Source organism: Salvelinus fontinalis, chromosome 40 (assembly GCF_029448725.1).
Source record: "Salvelinus fontinalis isolate EN_2023a chromosome 40, ASM2944872v1, whole genome shotgun sequence".
In the NCBI taxonomy this organism is placed as follows: domain Eukaryota; kingdom Metazoa; phylum Chordata; class Actinopteri; order Salmoniformes; family Salmonidae; genus Salvelinus; species Salvelinus fontinalis.
This window is the reverse complement of record NC_074704.1, coordinates 18602794-18619225: the sequence shown is the minus strand read 5'-3', so window position 1 is coordinate 18619225 and position 16432 is coordinate 18602794. Positions and strand designations below refer to the sequence as shown.

The 16432-nt window shown below is 43.1% G+C and overlaps 2 protein-coding genes across 4 annotated transcripts in view; both read right to left on the bottom strand.

Moving 5' to 3' along the window:
- The window catches only part of LOC129839855 (sodium/potassium/calcium exchanger 3-like), a 69054-nt gene extending 66751 nt beyond the window's left edge, over positions 1-2303 (bottom strand). The window contains exon 1 of the mRNA XM_055907541.1: positions 2006-2303. Coding sequence (XP_055763516.1) covers positions 2006-2204 — 199 coding nt within the window. The 5' untranslated portion in view covers positions 2205-2303. The remainder of the gene's footprint in view (positions 1-2005) is intronic.
- A 2293-nt stretch (positions 2304-4596) lies between these two features.
- On the bottom strand, positions 4597-16207 carry LOC129839856 (D-aminoacyl-tRNA deacylase 1-like). Of its 3 annotated transcripts, none has more exons than XM_055907542.1 (6): positions 16081-16206; positions 14550-14640; positions 14006-14241; positions 9754-9851; positions 6962-7129; positions 4597-5007 (listed from the first exon to the last, which is right to left on the bottom strand). In XM_055907542.1, the coding sequence occupies exons 1-5, from the start codon at positions 16121-16123 to the stop codon at positions 6971-6973; spliced, it is 627 nt and encodes a 208-aa protein (XP_055763517.1). In that variant the 5' UTR covers positions 16124-16206; the 3' UTR covers positions 4597-5007; positions 6962-6970. The 3 variants fall into 3 exon arrangements, with proteins under 3 accessions (XP_055763517.1, XP_055763519.1, XP_055763518.1); XM_055907543.1 differs by having other exon boundaries at positions 4921-5007; positions 6930-7129; XM_055907544.1 differs by lacking the exon at positions 6962-7129 and having other exon boundaries at positions 16081-16207.
- Between the last annotated feature and the right edge of the window lie 225 nt (positions 16208-16432).

Here is a 16432-nt window from a genome sequence, read left to right as displayed (position 1 = left end):
GGCATCACGAGGAAGGGAAATTATGTGGATATATTGAAGCAACATCTCAAGACATCAGTCAGGAAGTTAAAGTTTGGTCGCAAATGGGTATCCAAATGGACAATGACCCCAAGCATACTTCCAAAGTTGTGGCAAAATGGCTTTAAGGACAACAAAGTCAAGCTAATGGAGTGGCCATCACAAAGCCCTGACCTCAATCCCATTGAAAATTTGTGGGCAGAACTGACTCAGTTACACCAGCTCTGTCAGGAGGAATGGGCCAAAATTCACCAAACTTATTGTGGGAAGCTTGTGGGAGGCCACCCGAAACATTTGACCCAAGATAAACAATTTAAAGGCAATGCTACCAAATACCAATTGAGTGTTCTGACCCACTGGGAATGCGATGAAAAAAATAAAAGCAGAAGTAAATCATTCTCTCTACTATTATTCTGACATTTCACATTCTTCAAATAAAGTGGTGATCCGAACTGACCTAAAACAGGGAAGTGTTACTAGGATTAAATGTCAGGAATTGTGAAAAACTGAGTTTAAATGTATTTGGCTAAGGTGTATGTAAACTTCCGACTTCAACTGTAGGTTACTGTAGCCTACTGCCGACGTTACATAGGTTACTGTAGTCTACTGAGAACGTTACATAGGTTACTGTAGTCTACTAACGACGTTACATAGGTTACTGTAGCCTACTGACGACGTTACATAGGTTACTGTGGCCTACTGACGACGTTACATAGGTTACTGTAGTCTACTGAGAACGTTACATAGGTTACTGTAGTCTACTAACGACGTTACATAGGTTACTGTAGCCTACTGACAACGTTACATAGGTTACTGTGGCCTACTGACGACGTTACATAGGTTACTGTAGTCTACTGACAACATTACATAGGTTACTGTGGCCTACTGACGACGTTACATAGGTTACTGTAGTCTACTGACAACGTTACATAGGTTACTGTGGCCTACTGACAACATTACTGTAGTCTACTGACGACGTTACATAGGTTACTGTAGCCTACTGACGACGTTACATAGGTTACTGTGGCCTACTGACGACGTTACATAGGTTACTGTAGTCTCTGACAACATTACATAGGTTACTGTAGTCTCTGACAACATTACATAGGTTACTGTAGCCTACTGATGACGTTACATAGGTTACTGTAGCCTACTGACGACGTTACATAGGTTACTGTAGCCTACTGACGACGTTACAAGCGTAATTCAGAAATTCGGGAGAGATGGTTAATTAGAGAAGAGTCAATGGACTTTTCAAATCCAGCACAGTGTGTGTGTTTGTCCTTCATTATGATTAAACCATGCTGTTACGGCAAAATACAGTTGGCTAAATTTCCTATACAGATTAAATCGCTTACCCACTCCATAGAAAACTGCTCTATGCACATTGAATGGTGAAGTAATTTATTGTCGAGCTAAATGTAAACTATATATATTTCAGGGGTTTAAAAACGAACAGAAAGGAATGCCATAAACTGTAACGTTATTTTGGTTCGAACTGGTTCAGAACTTTATTATGCTGGTCAGAATAGTGGAATGGAACGAAAAAAGAATGGTTCTGTTCAGAACGAAACCATTGGGAAATAAATGTGGTTCCAACCCGTGCTCTACATTGCAGAAAAAAAAGTGTTTCAGCTGTTTGAAAAATGAACAATTCTCCAACTTCAGGACAAGGGCCCTAGCCCCCCTCTTGACCACACACACCAGCCATCCTCACAGACTTTGTGCCCCCTCAGATTTTTGGGGTGCATTACACCCCTGACCACACTCCAGTCCAGTTCAGAACTGTGCAAAACGAGAACAACTCAAAAGTAGCCAACAATTAAAACACAATTTGCATGATGTGCAAAATCAATGTAACACTGTATTATTACAAAACAGGGTAACAAAACAATGGACTCTATGGGCTACATAACAGCCATTATTGAACTCCCACTTCAGCATTCCATCCCCCAATAGGGGGGTAAGTTGATAGGCCTACCCTCACCTGAATTTTCTGCTAGGTAGGAGAACCCCTTGACGAAGAGAAGCATCCCTCCCATCAAGCATATTTGGATCAAAACCAACTCCTTTCGCTTTTTCCGTCTCGCTTTGATCTTTTTCTGGTTCAGCATCACTTGCGGCGGGCGATTCCGGGGTCGGACGCCGGCTGGAGGCATCCTTTCCGCGGCTTCTTCCTCGTCCATGTAGCCGCTGGAGTGAAATGAGCAGCAAAGCTCTCCGAGGGAATTTTACACGAACGGACACAAAGTGGGGGAACGGTGTGTGTGTGTGTGGAGGGGGGGGGGGGGGGGGGGGGCTTGTAAAGTTTCAAGTCGGTATCGTTGGATAGTCGCGAGTGTTGAGGTGTGGACTGCAAGGTTTATTTTTCTTTTGAAGTGCCAGGGCTTCTTGCTTCTATGTCATATTACACTTTCATTTCATGCAATAGTAGGACAGGCGGCAGGAGCGCTCCATAGATGCGACTGTGGCGTCTCGTGCGCGCAACACTGGATTTCTCACTGATGTGTATGGTGATGTTATTGTAGGATGCTGTGTCCGACAAGAGAGAGAGAGCGAGAGAGAGAGAGAGAGAGAAAGAGAGAGAGCGAGAGAGAGAACAAATGTGCAAGCTGTTTGACGTAGAAATTGCCTAGAGACATTGAGAGTATAACATACATTCTTTTCGAGGCTCGGTACACTGCCTATCACTACCCTTTTCTTGGAAAGTTTTTTTTGCATGATGTTGTCATTAATACATGATAGCTGAATTACATAAGCTTCCATAAAGATATCTTTAAAAGTTGTTTGTGTCCAGGCCACCTTAAAGAATAGTTGAGTAGGCTATAAGCTATTATGCGTATGTTACATAATATATCAATGAATGCATTGCTCATGAATTTTACATTAATTTCTATGTCATCAAATAAGATGGACTGTGATTACTTTACAGTGGGAAATATAACTAGCTTGACGTTATTTACTATCATTAGACATGCATGCTTTGAATTAAACAGGCCTAACCCAGTGAAAGGCTTCACAGAATGTAAATGATATGAAATGAGGCAACTTTTCTTCCAAACAAATTATATTAGGCTATTCACATACAATTATGAAAAAAATAATAGGTTTCTAGGATATTTATAATTTCAGGATGATATCTTAATTCTGACAAACAGTCACTCTTGATTGCTGGAGTTTTCTTATAAATAGCACTGGAAAGTTTCCAGCAAGAGTGGAAAAAGTGGTTAGGGCTCTTAGCAACTAGGTTTCATTGTGCCTCCTTTAACCCTTTGAGTCAAGGACTGTGGGGAAGGAGAGAGAGAATCAGAGAATGAAAGAGAAAAAAAATAAAAAGAAGTGGCAAAAGGTGGTGTAATTGAAAAACAAGTTGCATAATAATGCACCAAACAAGATAGTGCTTTATGTCTCAGAAGATTTGTCCTCTTACACTAGTATCTTATACGCTACCTGACCACAGAAGGATGCCATTGTACTGTCATTAGAAAATACATGAAAAACAAAAGCCAAACATCACACACAACCAAACTGTCCGTTGCGACCCAGATGTGGTTTTGTGCATAAAACCACACCTGAAATGGACGATTGCCTATAACCTGTAGAGAGGAATCCTGCACTCAACCCGGGCATGGAGTTATTTAGTATACTAAATAAGATGAATTCCCAAAGTCTCAGAGGTGCACAAAAGAAAAGAAAGAGGGAGGAGGAAGGAAGTGGGGGGGGGGGCAACAAATTAAATCCAGTTAAATTGTTTTTCCATAGCCAGTGGGGTTTGGCAAGAGACTGGCTCACACATGAGAGGCAAGATAAAGCCTCCGAAAGAAACAGACAACCCCAAACGCTGTAGCAGTCTCAGATGTAGCAGAATGCCTGGAATTTAACCCACTTTCCCATGTCCAACTGAACTGACACCGCGCCCAGACACGGCTCCAAAGGCCTGGAAGTTGATACACACACGGAAGTGCACACTTCTAGTACAGTACTGAGATCCACACGGAAACACTATCAAAGACGGAACAACTCACACACAAACTGTGGAACACCCCCCCCCTCAATGAGTCATTGCCAGTAGGGACCCCAATATACATGTGGAACCACACAGTCTCAACTATGCACCACTAAAATCAAAATGGCTTTCATCACTTCTGCTGTACTGTCTTGGCTGGTATCTACATCCATAATCCAGCAGTCACTTTCCCTGTTGCGATGAAACATAGGTCGGGGCTGTCTAGAGCGTAGAGCCCCCCTAAAACCCACAGTAGATCCAGACATATTTGGGTCACGTCTTGTCTTCTCCTCATATGATATCTCCAGAGCCTGACGTTGTTTCTCAGTTTTCCTCCCGTTCTGTTCTCAACCAGAAATAAACATGGAGAGAAATCTCATCCCAGCACAACGTCACGCTGCGAGGGCACAGCAGATCCTGTAGGCCAGGAATAGATGCTCGGTCAACTAAATACTGGAGTTTTGAAGGTATTTGTGTTCAATGGGAAGGTAGGTGTGTTCCTCCCTCAGACCATCCAAGAACAAGGATAGAGCATGTACGCACTCACACACAGACAACAAACACAGCATAGGTCCACACACCACGTTTTCTTTTATAAAATGACAACATTTACATTGAAATCCACTAAACAGCAGTATAGCATATCATGTTCACAACATTCATAAATATCAAATGTGTTGTCCTTATTAAGACAAGAACTACAAAGGTAAGGTGAGAGAATGTCCTACTCTGGACTGTTCCCCACTACCCCCTCGCTGTCATAGGTGCCTTTGGATTTTGGGTGGAAGGTCCCATGTCTTTGAGTAGAGGAAGACAGTGGCAGAGAGGGTACAAGGCAGAGACTGCCAATGTTGTAGATAAAGATGGAGAGGAAGAAGCCCACACGTTCTTCCAGGAGAACAGTCCAGAGTCACGTCTCACAGTCTCTGCAGATGAAGTCCATTTTGGCAGACTGGGCTCCTCCCATCATCAATATGGTAGATCTATAAGAAGCAACGCACATCGTTATCAATATATTAATTTATAGAACATCAATTAGCAGGTGCCATTATCCAGAGCAACTTGTATAGACTGTTAGTAGCATTGGACACAGCGGCATTGGACACAGCGGCATTGGACACAGCGGCATTGGACACAGCGGCATTGGACACAGCGGCATTGGACACAGCGGCATTGGACACAGCGGCATTGGACACAGCGGCATTGGACACAGCGGCATTGGACACAGCGGCATTGGACACAGCGGCATTGGACACAGCGGCATTGGACACAGCAGTATTGGACACAGCAGTATTGGACACAGCAGTATTGGACACAGCAGTATTGGACACAGCAGTATTGGACACAGCAGTATTGGACACAGCAGTATTGGACACAGTAGCACTGGACACAGCAGTATTGGACACAGTAGCACTGGACACAGCAGTATTGGACACAGCAGTATTGGACACAGCAGTATTGGACACAGCAGTATTGGACACAGCAGTATTGGACACAGCAGTATTGGACACAGTAGCACTGGACACAGCAGTATTGGACACAGCAGTATTGGACACAGCAGTATTGGACACAGCAGTATTGGACACAGTATCATTAGTAGGAGTGGTGGCCGTGTAAAGAGCAGTAGTTGTAGTATTGAGAGCAGGAGGAGTCTTGCAGTAACAGAACCACAAGAACATTTCATTTAAATAGAACATTGCAGGAAGGAAGTGAGGGAAGATAGGACAAAAGACTTGTCACAAAATGACTCTAATCATTCTGAGACACACACACAGTGGTGCACACTGCTCATGTTTAAGTCATAGTAAGCAAACCTCAGGGAGACAAAGTTCCCCTTTAAAAAAATGAAGCGACGGAACAGAGGAAGCGAGAGAGAGGAGAGAAAAGGAAGAGATGAGGAGGAGCGTGAGCATTTCTCTACCTTCAAGTTCAAGTCTGAGCTCGCTTATCACACAGAGCTGCTGCCTTTGCGTTCCCCCCCGAAAGTGAAAAATGAAAACAACTCTCAATCTCTCCCTCCCCCTCCACTTCCCTCCCTCCCCCCTCCCTCCCTCGGCTTTCGCTCTCTGTCAGACAAAGTGGCCTTATGCAACCATCTCGGGGAGGCCTTGCTGATGTCTTGCGGCATATTTACCCAGCCTGCCCCCCTCTCTCCCGTCTCCTTCTCTCGTAAAGTGAGGGGAGTACAGTGTCCTCACCACCGGGGAGTCTGGGATACCGCCGGAGGCTGAGTACGAAGAGCCATGAGGGACATGGAGTGTGTGTGTTGTGTCTCTAAATTACATATATTGTGTGTATAATGTGTGTGCATATGCATGATGTGTGTATGTGCATGGTTATGAAATGAAAGAGAGGATACGTCACCCAGTAGTGACGTCGTGTGGTGGTGTGTTCGCTCCGATGCCACACCAACTCCACCACGGGGTCACTGCGTTTTTGACCCCAACACGGTAAGGCGTAGTGGCGACCACACCACACCACACCACACGCGGGCTGATGGACTAACTCAGTGACTCCAATTCTGTTTCTAGTAAACAAACAAACGCTAGGGATGAATAAGAGCAGAGCCCTCTAATCCGGAGATCTGAACACTTGTATAAGAAACAGCCTCCTTCTGGATTTCACTACAAATGTCAACAATAACACGGAGCGACCAAGGACTATGTGCAGTACAACATACACCAATGTGGATTGAAGTGGTTCTATTTCATCCATGATTGTGTGCAATAAATACAGAGAGGCAATCCAGAAGCTGGAACAAAGGACCAGTGACGTGAAGCGTTTCGTAGCAGATGCATACAGCACTAGATACCACTACTTTGCCCTGACATCAACCCTCCAAAACAGAGGACAACTTTATTGGTTATTTATTTGTACATTTTTAGTATAAGTAATACAGCACTACCAGTAGAGCAGGTTGGGTGACTCCAGGCTCACCGTGCTGCCCTAGGTCTCCCTCTCTGACGACACGTCTCCGTCTGCTCCACTGCTGGCGTTAGGGTCCTGTGCTCTGGGGCGCGGGGCGGCCCTCTCCCTGCCTGACTCCAAGGGTCCTTTCGAGCGTGTCTTCTCTTTCCTCTGCTGTTGTTTCTCCTGTTTAGCGAGCTGGGGGGGGGGGGGGGGGGGGTAAAGGAGAAGGAAAAAACTTGGATTGTTCTAATGTGTTAGTAGGGACCTGAGTTGTTCGTGGTCAAGAAAAACCCAGGGACCTAGCTATGTAGAACTGTACCAAATACTTAGCTACATAAAAACAAGAGAAGAGAAGATGAAAAGGGCAGAACAAGAAAGAGAAATAAACATCAGAGCTTTGTTTCACTGTGCTGCTATTTCCCAGAAGCCATGACCATTTCGATGCAGCATTAACTGTCTTGACAATATAAAGCGGTCCCACTCAGAAAGAGCCGAGTCATCTTCCCATTCACACACCATCTACGGTTTAGCTGCGAGGCTAATCTATTGAACTCCTCTCTGAGGGAACTACTGTAGCAGCTATCTCTGTTCTGCTCAATGAACACTAAACAACCACCCTACACTAGAAGGTGCACAACTATCCCTGAAAAGGTTTGTAAACATACATGCTAAAACTTTCATGAGCGCCACAGGAAATATTTATGACTTAAATGTCATGCTAAAGCCACAACATCCCACAAACTCTTAATTATTTAAAGAGAATAAGACTAAAAAACCACAATGTATCTAGTTATCCCTGTACAAACTACATCGGGGTTAGCTAGCTAGCAAGCAATGATACCATCTTACCCAGGGTGTTGTGTTGCTTTGAAGACCCCCAATAAAAATGATCACATGACATTTCAGTGATTAAGACCACTGTTTCGTATTCAAAATTACTTTCACAGAACAATAGAAACAGGATAACTTGACTTAATGGTATTGTTTGCTAGGCTCTGTTGTCCCTCCTAGGATCTGATAAAGCTTCTTATTCATGGAAAGGAAGTGTGTGTTTCAGCTGCTCCCCCAGTTGACTGGGGATCCTCTCAGTCTTGGCATTCACCCCTCTAACTGCACAACAACATCCCAAACATCCAAAACAGACAGGATTAAAATTCGGAAGACTGCCGCTTACATCCATTGGACCGAGCAGTCAGCCAAGTTTACACACAAAAAGACCACGCACACACAGAAGTGACTGGAATCACATTCAGGAAGTCTTCAACAATTCACAAATAACTAAAACACTACAATTTCAAATTACTCATTGTACCCCCAAACATTGACTCGATACCCCCTGTATATAGCCTCGATATTGTTATTTTATTGTGTTACTTTCTATTATTTTTTACTTTAGTTTACTTGGTAAATACTTTCTTAACTCTTCTTGAACTGCACTGTTGGTAAGTAAGCACTTCACGGTAAGGTCTACACTTGTATTCGGCGCATGTGACAAATAAAGTTCGATTTGATTTGGATAAAATACAATGTGAAGCGGACGGTTTAGGAGAAGCAGGGAGGGATGTCCCTAGTCCCTCATGGCTGCTGCTATTTGGAGTGGGCCTGACTGCTGTCTGCTAAGTTTGGATCATAGCGCGATGTCTTCAAGTAGATGTGGTGGTGTAACACATTCATCAAGGCTTTTGCTCCTTCAAATCCCTCTGTGTTACACAACAGGACTGGGAGATACTGTGGAATCAGCAGTGTTACCCAAAGGTTATCCATTTGTCATGTTTAAAGATGGAAACATTGCCTAAAATACACTTAAAATGACCTGAAATGACCATTCAAAAACAGATGCCCAGTAATACATTAAGGGACGGTTTCTTCGATGAGGATTAAGCCTAGTCCTGAAAGCATGTTCAATGGAGAATTTAGAATGAGCATGCTTTATAGTCCAGGACAGAGCTTAATCTAGGGCCAGGAAACTGTCCCTAAGAGAGGACATCCATTATTAATATAACATTGTGGGTGAACTTGTCACTACTTAGACTACACATCAGAACTCATAAATCATTATTCCACATTCAAATATATTTCTTAGCCAGCATGGCCTGAGTCGCCCCTGCGGAGGCCGTCGTCATGGTAACAGAGTGCACAGTGACTCAGGAGTCAACCGATCCCTGTGGGGAGAGCGGGGGCACCCATGCGGTGGCGACCCCCACCTCGCCCTGGCCTGCCAATCATATGTTATGTCGCCCCCACACACACACTTCTGACACATGACAACTCAAACCTTTCAGAGTGTGCTTTGGTCAATCAGTGGTCTTTCAGCTAGGCCAGAGGGGTGCTGGGACAGAGCAGGACAGATTCATGGGATAATCAGTACACATCTACAGGATCAGGATTGTTTTTTTTATCAGGGACCAGCAAATCTATGGTTCACCTCCTTGAAGCCAGGGACTAAAATTACAACAGAAAACTGACCAACTAAATGTCTGACAGCTATCTCGGGGACCGGTAAGCCACATCTCAGGGAGCGGTGCCGGTCCATGGACCAGAGGTTGACTAACTAACTGCACTAAGAAAAGCAATAGTGCAGCTTTGCATGTTGATCATGGTCCGTTCTCCATCTGTTACTACAAGGAGAAGTAAGGCCTGCACCACCACCTGCTGGAGGATAGCAGGATATACAGTGAGTGTTGAGAGAACGTCTGAACCACTTAGAAGAAATATAGTCTAGCAATACATAGCCTAATAAAGGGAGACTCCGCAATATGACACCATCATACAACATGGGCCAACTCCCTACTTGCAGAAATCAACAGCAACAACTGTACCTGTTTGGGGTCCATGGGAGCAGAAGGAGACACCAGTTCGATGGTGACTGGTCCGTCATTCTGAATCTGAACCTGCATGTAGGCCCCAAACTGCCCGTCTAAAAACACAAGACAAAAGGAAAATGTAAAGATTAACCTTAATACATATAAATGAGTCTAAAACAGTTAGAAGAACTAGAATCCTCCTTTGTTTCCCCCTTCCTCTACAGGCCCATATAAATGACATAACTCAACGTTTCCATCCAGTAACAACCACTGCAGTTAGCTTATTGTGCATATTAATCTATATCAATGATTTATAAGCGGGTGGCATCTCAGCACAACAGGGACACGGGGGTAGAGAGTGTTAAGATACAATAAGACAGGAAGTTTATACTTAAAATGTTCCCCTTTGGTCCAGGTATGCTTCGATTTATTACATCATCTGCCCATGAAACCGGTGGCTGGGTGGTGTGTTCTAAAAAGCGCTGAATCATCTCGTTTCTCCCACTCGGGGGATTGGGCCTTGGCAGTGAGAAGACTAATTAGAGAGCTTGCGTCCCACGACAAGCAGGGACACAGAGTTCCTCCACTACACCGTCTCCCCGGTGGCTTGAACCAATTCCCCACCAAACACCATCACCAACTACGACCCGATAAAAGAAAATCACCCCAATGTGGAACCGCCATAACCCTTGCACTGTGAACCATATAATTAAATAGAACACTGTATATATGTATATGTATATATGTATATGTAGATATGTGGAACCAACCATAACCTTTGCACTGTGAACTATGACCTTAATGACCGATGTATGGAACCTCCGTTTCAACTGGAAAGCAGGTGTTCCAACTGATTCCGAGCCTTTCATGTCAGGAGTCAAGTCTTGAGTGGCCTTAAGGATAAAGGCTACTGCACGTGACCCTGTAGTCTAGGCTGTTTTACTTAGGAGTGCATTGGCATAAGGCTAACCCTTGTTGAGCCTTAAGCTAGTGTCTCAATTCCCCAAGCTATGAACAGCAACCCTTCTATTCACTATAGTTCTCCAGGTGTTTGTGATATTGACCTTAGGCTTTCAATTAGACTGAACACAAATAAAATGTAAAGTGTTGGTCCCATGTTTCATGAGCTGAAAGAAAAAATATCCCAGAGATTTTCCATGCGCACAAAAAGCTTATTTCTCTCAAATTTTGTTAACAAATTTCTTTGCATTCCTGTTAGTGAGCATTTCTCCTTCGCCAATATAATCCATCCACCTGACAGGTGTGGCATATCAAGAAGCTGATTAAACTGCATGATCATTACACAGGTGCACCTTGTGCTGAGGACAATAAAAGGCCACTTTAAAATTGTCACACAACACAATGCCACAGATGTCTCAAGTTTTGAGGGAGCGTGCAATTGGCATGCACACTGCAGAAATGTCCACCAGAGCAGTTGCCAGATAATTGAATGTTCATTTCTCTAAATCCACAGATTAGGGCCTAATGAATTTATTTTTAATTGACTGATTTCCTTATATGAACTGTAACTCAGTAAAATCTTTGAAATTGTTGCATGTTGCGTTGAGATTTTTGTTCAGTTTAGCTTCACCTCTTTGCTTGAACAAATGACCTTTTGCAATCCATCATAACCCTGATTGAGCAAAACATTGACCCAACGCTATTAAATATTAAAACCACACACCTAGCAGAATGCCGATCCTTTTACCATCTATTAAATAACCAAGATAATAGTGACTATTAGGTATCAAAATGATCTCTTCATTTAGGCTTTTCCTATCTAGAGTGTCTTATGAGAGTTCATTTCTCTCCGCCCACAAACTGCCTACACAGCAAAGTGTCCTCGACACTTTTGGGTCACTGGATGTGAAATTCTGTACAATAGCAGTCTATTTTAAAAACTCTTTATACGGCTCATCTTGCAGTGTCTCGCTCACCCAGCCCAACTCAGCCCCGTAGATAGATATAGTGATATTGCAATATATACTGAGTATAACAAACATTAGGAACACCCCCTCCCCTTCGAACAGCCTCAATTTGTCGGGGTATGGATTCTATAAGGTGTCGAAAGTGTTCCACAGGGATGCTGGCCCATGTTGACTCCAATGCTTCCCACAGTTGTGTCAAGTTGGCTTGATGTCCATTGGGTGGTGGACCAGTTTTGATACTCACAGGAAACAGGTGAGTGTGAAAAACCCAGCAGCGTTGCAGTTCTTGACACAAACCAGTGCGCCTGGCACCTACTACCATACCCCGTTAAAAGACACTTAAATCTTTGTCTTGCCCATTCACCCTCTGAATGGCACACATCCACAAACCATGTCTCAATTGTCTCAAGGCTTAAAAATCCTTCTCTAACCTGTCTCCTCCCTTTCATCTACACTGATTGAAGTGGATTTCACAAGTGACATCGATAAGGGATCATATCTTTCACCTGGATTCAGCTGGTCAGTATGTCATGGAAAGAGAAGGTGTTCCTAATGTTTTGTACACTCTGTATAGGCCTAGTGCTTGTGTAGCCTACTGTATTGTACCCTTTTCACACTATCGCGCTGACCCGACCTATAGTGCTGGCTCTGATATTATCGGTTCACATTGTCCTTTCCAGCATGGTTCCAGCAACTAAAGTGGAAGTGTAACCGGGTCAGCACAGCACACATCTCAGATTGGTTCAACTCAATAGTGAGGAAAGGAAATGGGATACCTAGCAATGTTCCCTCAAATTCTCCGGGGCACTGAGCAAATGTAAGGTCTGCTGAGCGCAAACTTGAAGGTTGTGAAAATTCTGTGCAACTTCCGGCGCACGTTTATTGTGAACACTGAGGTTGTACCTGCTTTACGTTACAGTTGTAAGAGTGGTCAAGTAGGCTACTGTGGCTATTTGATCATAATGTAGGCCTACCCGAGTGACCTACCATCAAAAACAATAGAGAAAAATGAATCAAATGACATTTTAACACAGAAATAGCTGTTCTGTCATTCAGCCTACAGTAGCAGCCAATGTGTGGTGTTCATTGTAGACCTACATTCCATGAGACTTTTGAAAAAAACACATGCAGGGCTTGACATTAACCTGTTCATACACCTCTCATTCAAACAAGGAGGTGACTGGGAAAAAAATTATTATGCAAGAAACCACTTTTCAAAATACAATACATTATTATTCCCATACCATTATTACAGAGAATCAGTCAAATTAACCTATGCTCTGCTTATTGGCATCTTAACTTATTCAAGCCTGTCTCAAAATACAACACTGCCCCTAAGACCTAAACAAATCTATTTACCTGACACATTTTCAAAGATGTCTAGAAATGTCCACGTTTTGTGCTCTTGTAGGAAGCAACCACTCCCCCATTGTTGACTAGAAATGAGCTATAACTGGGCTAATAACTCACTGACTAGCAAAGGATATGAACAAAAGTGCAAATATTCACGACCGCTCATACTGTACCCTAAATACGCTCCAGCTCAAAGTGAAAGACACAGATCCATATATTGCAATGGTTATTTGCATATAGGCCTACTGCAGCTCTGATTAGTTATGGCGCACTGGTCTGTGTAGAGTACCTGCCTGTCAATACTATAGAATCCTACTCCAATGCGCTCTGCCTACAAGAAAATATCTTGCTGTTAGTTTTGCATACCAAGTCTTGAATAGTTTGTTTTATGTCGGTATGTTACATTGAAATTGGTTAACATTGCGTTGATTTGATCACAACTCCCACAGTAGAGTGAAATGTTGATAGTGTTAATTAACTAAAGAGGAAAAGTCAAGAAAGGTGAGTGAAGTTCAAACTCGTGCTTCTCTGGCTGGACGGATATTTCTTCTGCACGGCAGTCTGATGGGAGCTGTTCGCAGCTTAGAGGGAACACAGACACCTAGTCAGTTGTACAACTCAGTGCATTCAACTGAAATGTGTCTTCCGCATTTAACCCAGCCCCTCATAACCAGAGAGGTGCGGGGGGGCTGCCTTAACCCAGGAGCAGTAGTTGTTAACTGCCTTGCTCAAGGGCAGAACGGACGATTTTTACACCTTGCCAGCTCTGGGATTCGAACAAGGAACCTGCTGGTTACTGTACCAACGCTCTAACCGCTAGGCTACCCACCTTTGACCATCTCAGGCTTGTTGAGTAGCTCGTAATATAGTTATAGCAGCTGATATAGGCCTAGTGCGTATTTAGCAGACTGTACGCCTGCAGTGTCAGTCAGTGATGTTCACCCATAGTAATATCGTTTCCTATTTAGTCCTGTGTGTTCACCCACCTTTGATCATCTCCGGCTTGTAGGTGCTCCTCAGGTGTTCCAGGATGTTATTATAGAAGGGCTGGGATAGCTCTGCAGGCATGGCAGCATGGAAGTCTGGCTTGTTACCCTTCAGTATGCACTGCAGAGTGAACTGACTGACACACAGGACTTCATAGTCCTTGTCCATGACGCTTTTGCTCCACGCCCGGCCGTTCTCATCGTCAAACAGACGCAGGTTGAGGATCTTACGAACCCTGAGAAGCAGAGAAATGAATGTTGGGGCGTAGATTTGATTGAAATATGGAATTAATGTATTAGAATCTTTGTGTGTTGGGGTCACAAAGGAGATGGCTATACGAGTGAGCAAGTATTTTGTGCAGATGTTCCAAACGTATTGGGCTAAATACAAACGAATAGCTCTAAGTGAATGCTACAGTTGTTTTACAAATTCCTATTACAGATATGAACCTGACCTGGCCCTTATGCCCTGCCTATGTAGGAGAAGGGCTACAGTACCGTAGTGCAAAGACAATGTTTTGTGACTGAATGAACCCACACTCACATGTAGTCAACATCCTTCTGTGTGTCCTCCATGGATATACCCAGCAACACACACAGTCCTCTGCCTATTGAGCTGATGGGCACCTCTCCCACTGTGACAACACAGGACATAATTATCAAATCAATAAAACAATTTCCCTTTTCATTATTCAGTGTCAGACACATTCTGCTCAAAAAGTGTGGCACACACGGACAGTCTTGCAAGTAGTAGTAGGCTGCTACAGTACAGTATCTGGGATATTCAATGAGGTTAACAGTGTGGTTAATGTTAGGTTTCAAATCACATTTGATGCAGAGAAATTGTAGAAATACCCAGGGTTTGAGATTTTGTAGCTGTGGTAACTGGTAACAACCACTTTTAGAGTGAACCCACTTAAAGCGATTTGCATTTGGAATAGTCGTTGGACATGTCGGTGCACACATCATTACATATTGGGGCAATTCAGCATGGCATATAGCTTCAGCTCTTTAGCCAGGTTCTCAAAAAGTGGGATTGATATTTACAGGTGCTGACCTGTTGCACCCTCTACAACCACTGGGATTATTATTTGACCCTGCTGGTCATCTATGAAAGTTTGAACATCTTGAAGAATGATCTAGACTTAATGGCCATGTACTCTTATAATCTCCATCTGGCACAGCCAGAAGAGGACTGGTCACCCCTCAGAGCCTGGTTCCTCTCTAGGTTCCTCTCTAGGTTCCAGTTTTAGGCTGGGTTTCTGTATAAGCATGTTGTGACATCTGCTGATGTAAAATGGGCAGTGGTGGAAAAAGTCCCCGATTGTCATAATAGAGTAAATGTAAATATACTCTAATAGAAAATGATTAAAGTAAAAGTGAAAGTCTCCCAGTAAAATACTACTTGAGTAAAAGTCCAAAAGTGTGTGGTTTTAAATATACGTAAGTATCAAAAGTAAATGGAATTGCTCAAATATACTTAAGTATCAAAAGTGAAAATCAATAATTTCAAATTCCTTATATTAAGCACACCACATGGCACAATTTCTTGTTTTATTTTATTTACGGATAGCCATGGGCACACTCCAACACTCAGACATACTTTACAAAATAAACATTTGTGTTTACAGTAGTGAGTCAGAGGCAGTACAGTAGAGATGACCAGGAATGTTATTTTGATAAGTGTTTAAATTGGGCAATTTTTCTGTCAAAATGTTTTGACTGGTTGAGGGTGTCAGGGAAAATGTATGGAGTAAATTGTACATTATTATCTTTAGGAATGTAGAAGTGAAAGTAAAAGTTGTCAAAAATATAAATAGCAAAGTACAGATACCCCCTCCAAAACGACTTAAGTAGTACTTAAAAATATTTTCAATTAAATAAGTTACTTTACACCACTGAAAAGGTGTTTCATAAATACATGATTGGATAGCCGTGCGGCTACCAAACTACTGTAGCTAACGTTAGCAATCCTCTGTGCTGCCTGCAACATGCCTACCGGTGAAGAACTGTCATTCTTTGACACTATGAGCGATATAGAAATAAAATAATAAGAAGAAGGTAGCGTTACTCACCTGACACGCTCGCTGTTGTCACTCTTTGAATAATTGCCTTCATTGTTTTGATTAGCTCGCTCGCTAGAATGAATCAGATTGAAGTGGTGCACATACGTAAACGTCATACTTCCCATGAAACCTTGCTGCGTTGTCAGAGGCATCTAGCGGCAGCAGTTGGGAGTACAGTAGATAACTTTTGCTACCATATTAGACAACATCAAAGTGCTAAAAATACCTTCTGTACTGATTGCTGGGGTTAAATTGGGGTTTTGCACATCTGTCCCAAAAACCTACGGTACTGTCATTATGAGCATTTTCAAAGGGAAGGGAGCACTGTCACTACCTCGCTCTCCAGGGTGCATGAATTGTG

What these genes read in the sequence shown, in the direction of transcription:
- LOC129839856 (XM_055907542.1), bottom strand. Translation starts at nt 16,123, where the DNA reads ATGAAGGCAATTATTCAAAGAGTGACAACAGCGAGCGTGTCAG. An exon ending in GACAACAGCGAGCGTGTCAG is followed by an intron (nt 14,641 to 16,080) that starts GTGAGTAACGCT and finishes GTGTTGTCACAG; the next exon opens with TGGGAGAGGTGCCCATCAGC. An exon ending in CAAGCCGGAGATGATCAAAG is followed by an intron (nt 9,852 to 14,005) that starts GTGGGTGAACAC and finishes TTGTGTTTTTAG; the next exon opens with ACGGGCAGTTTGGGGCCTAC.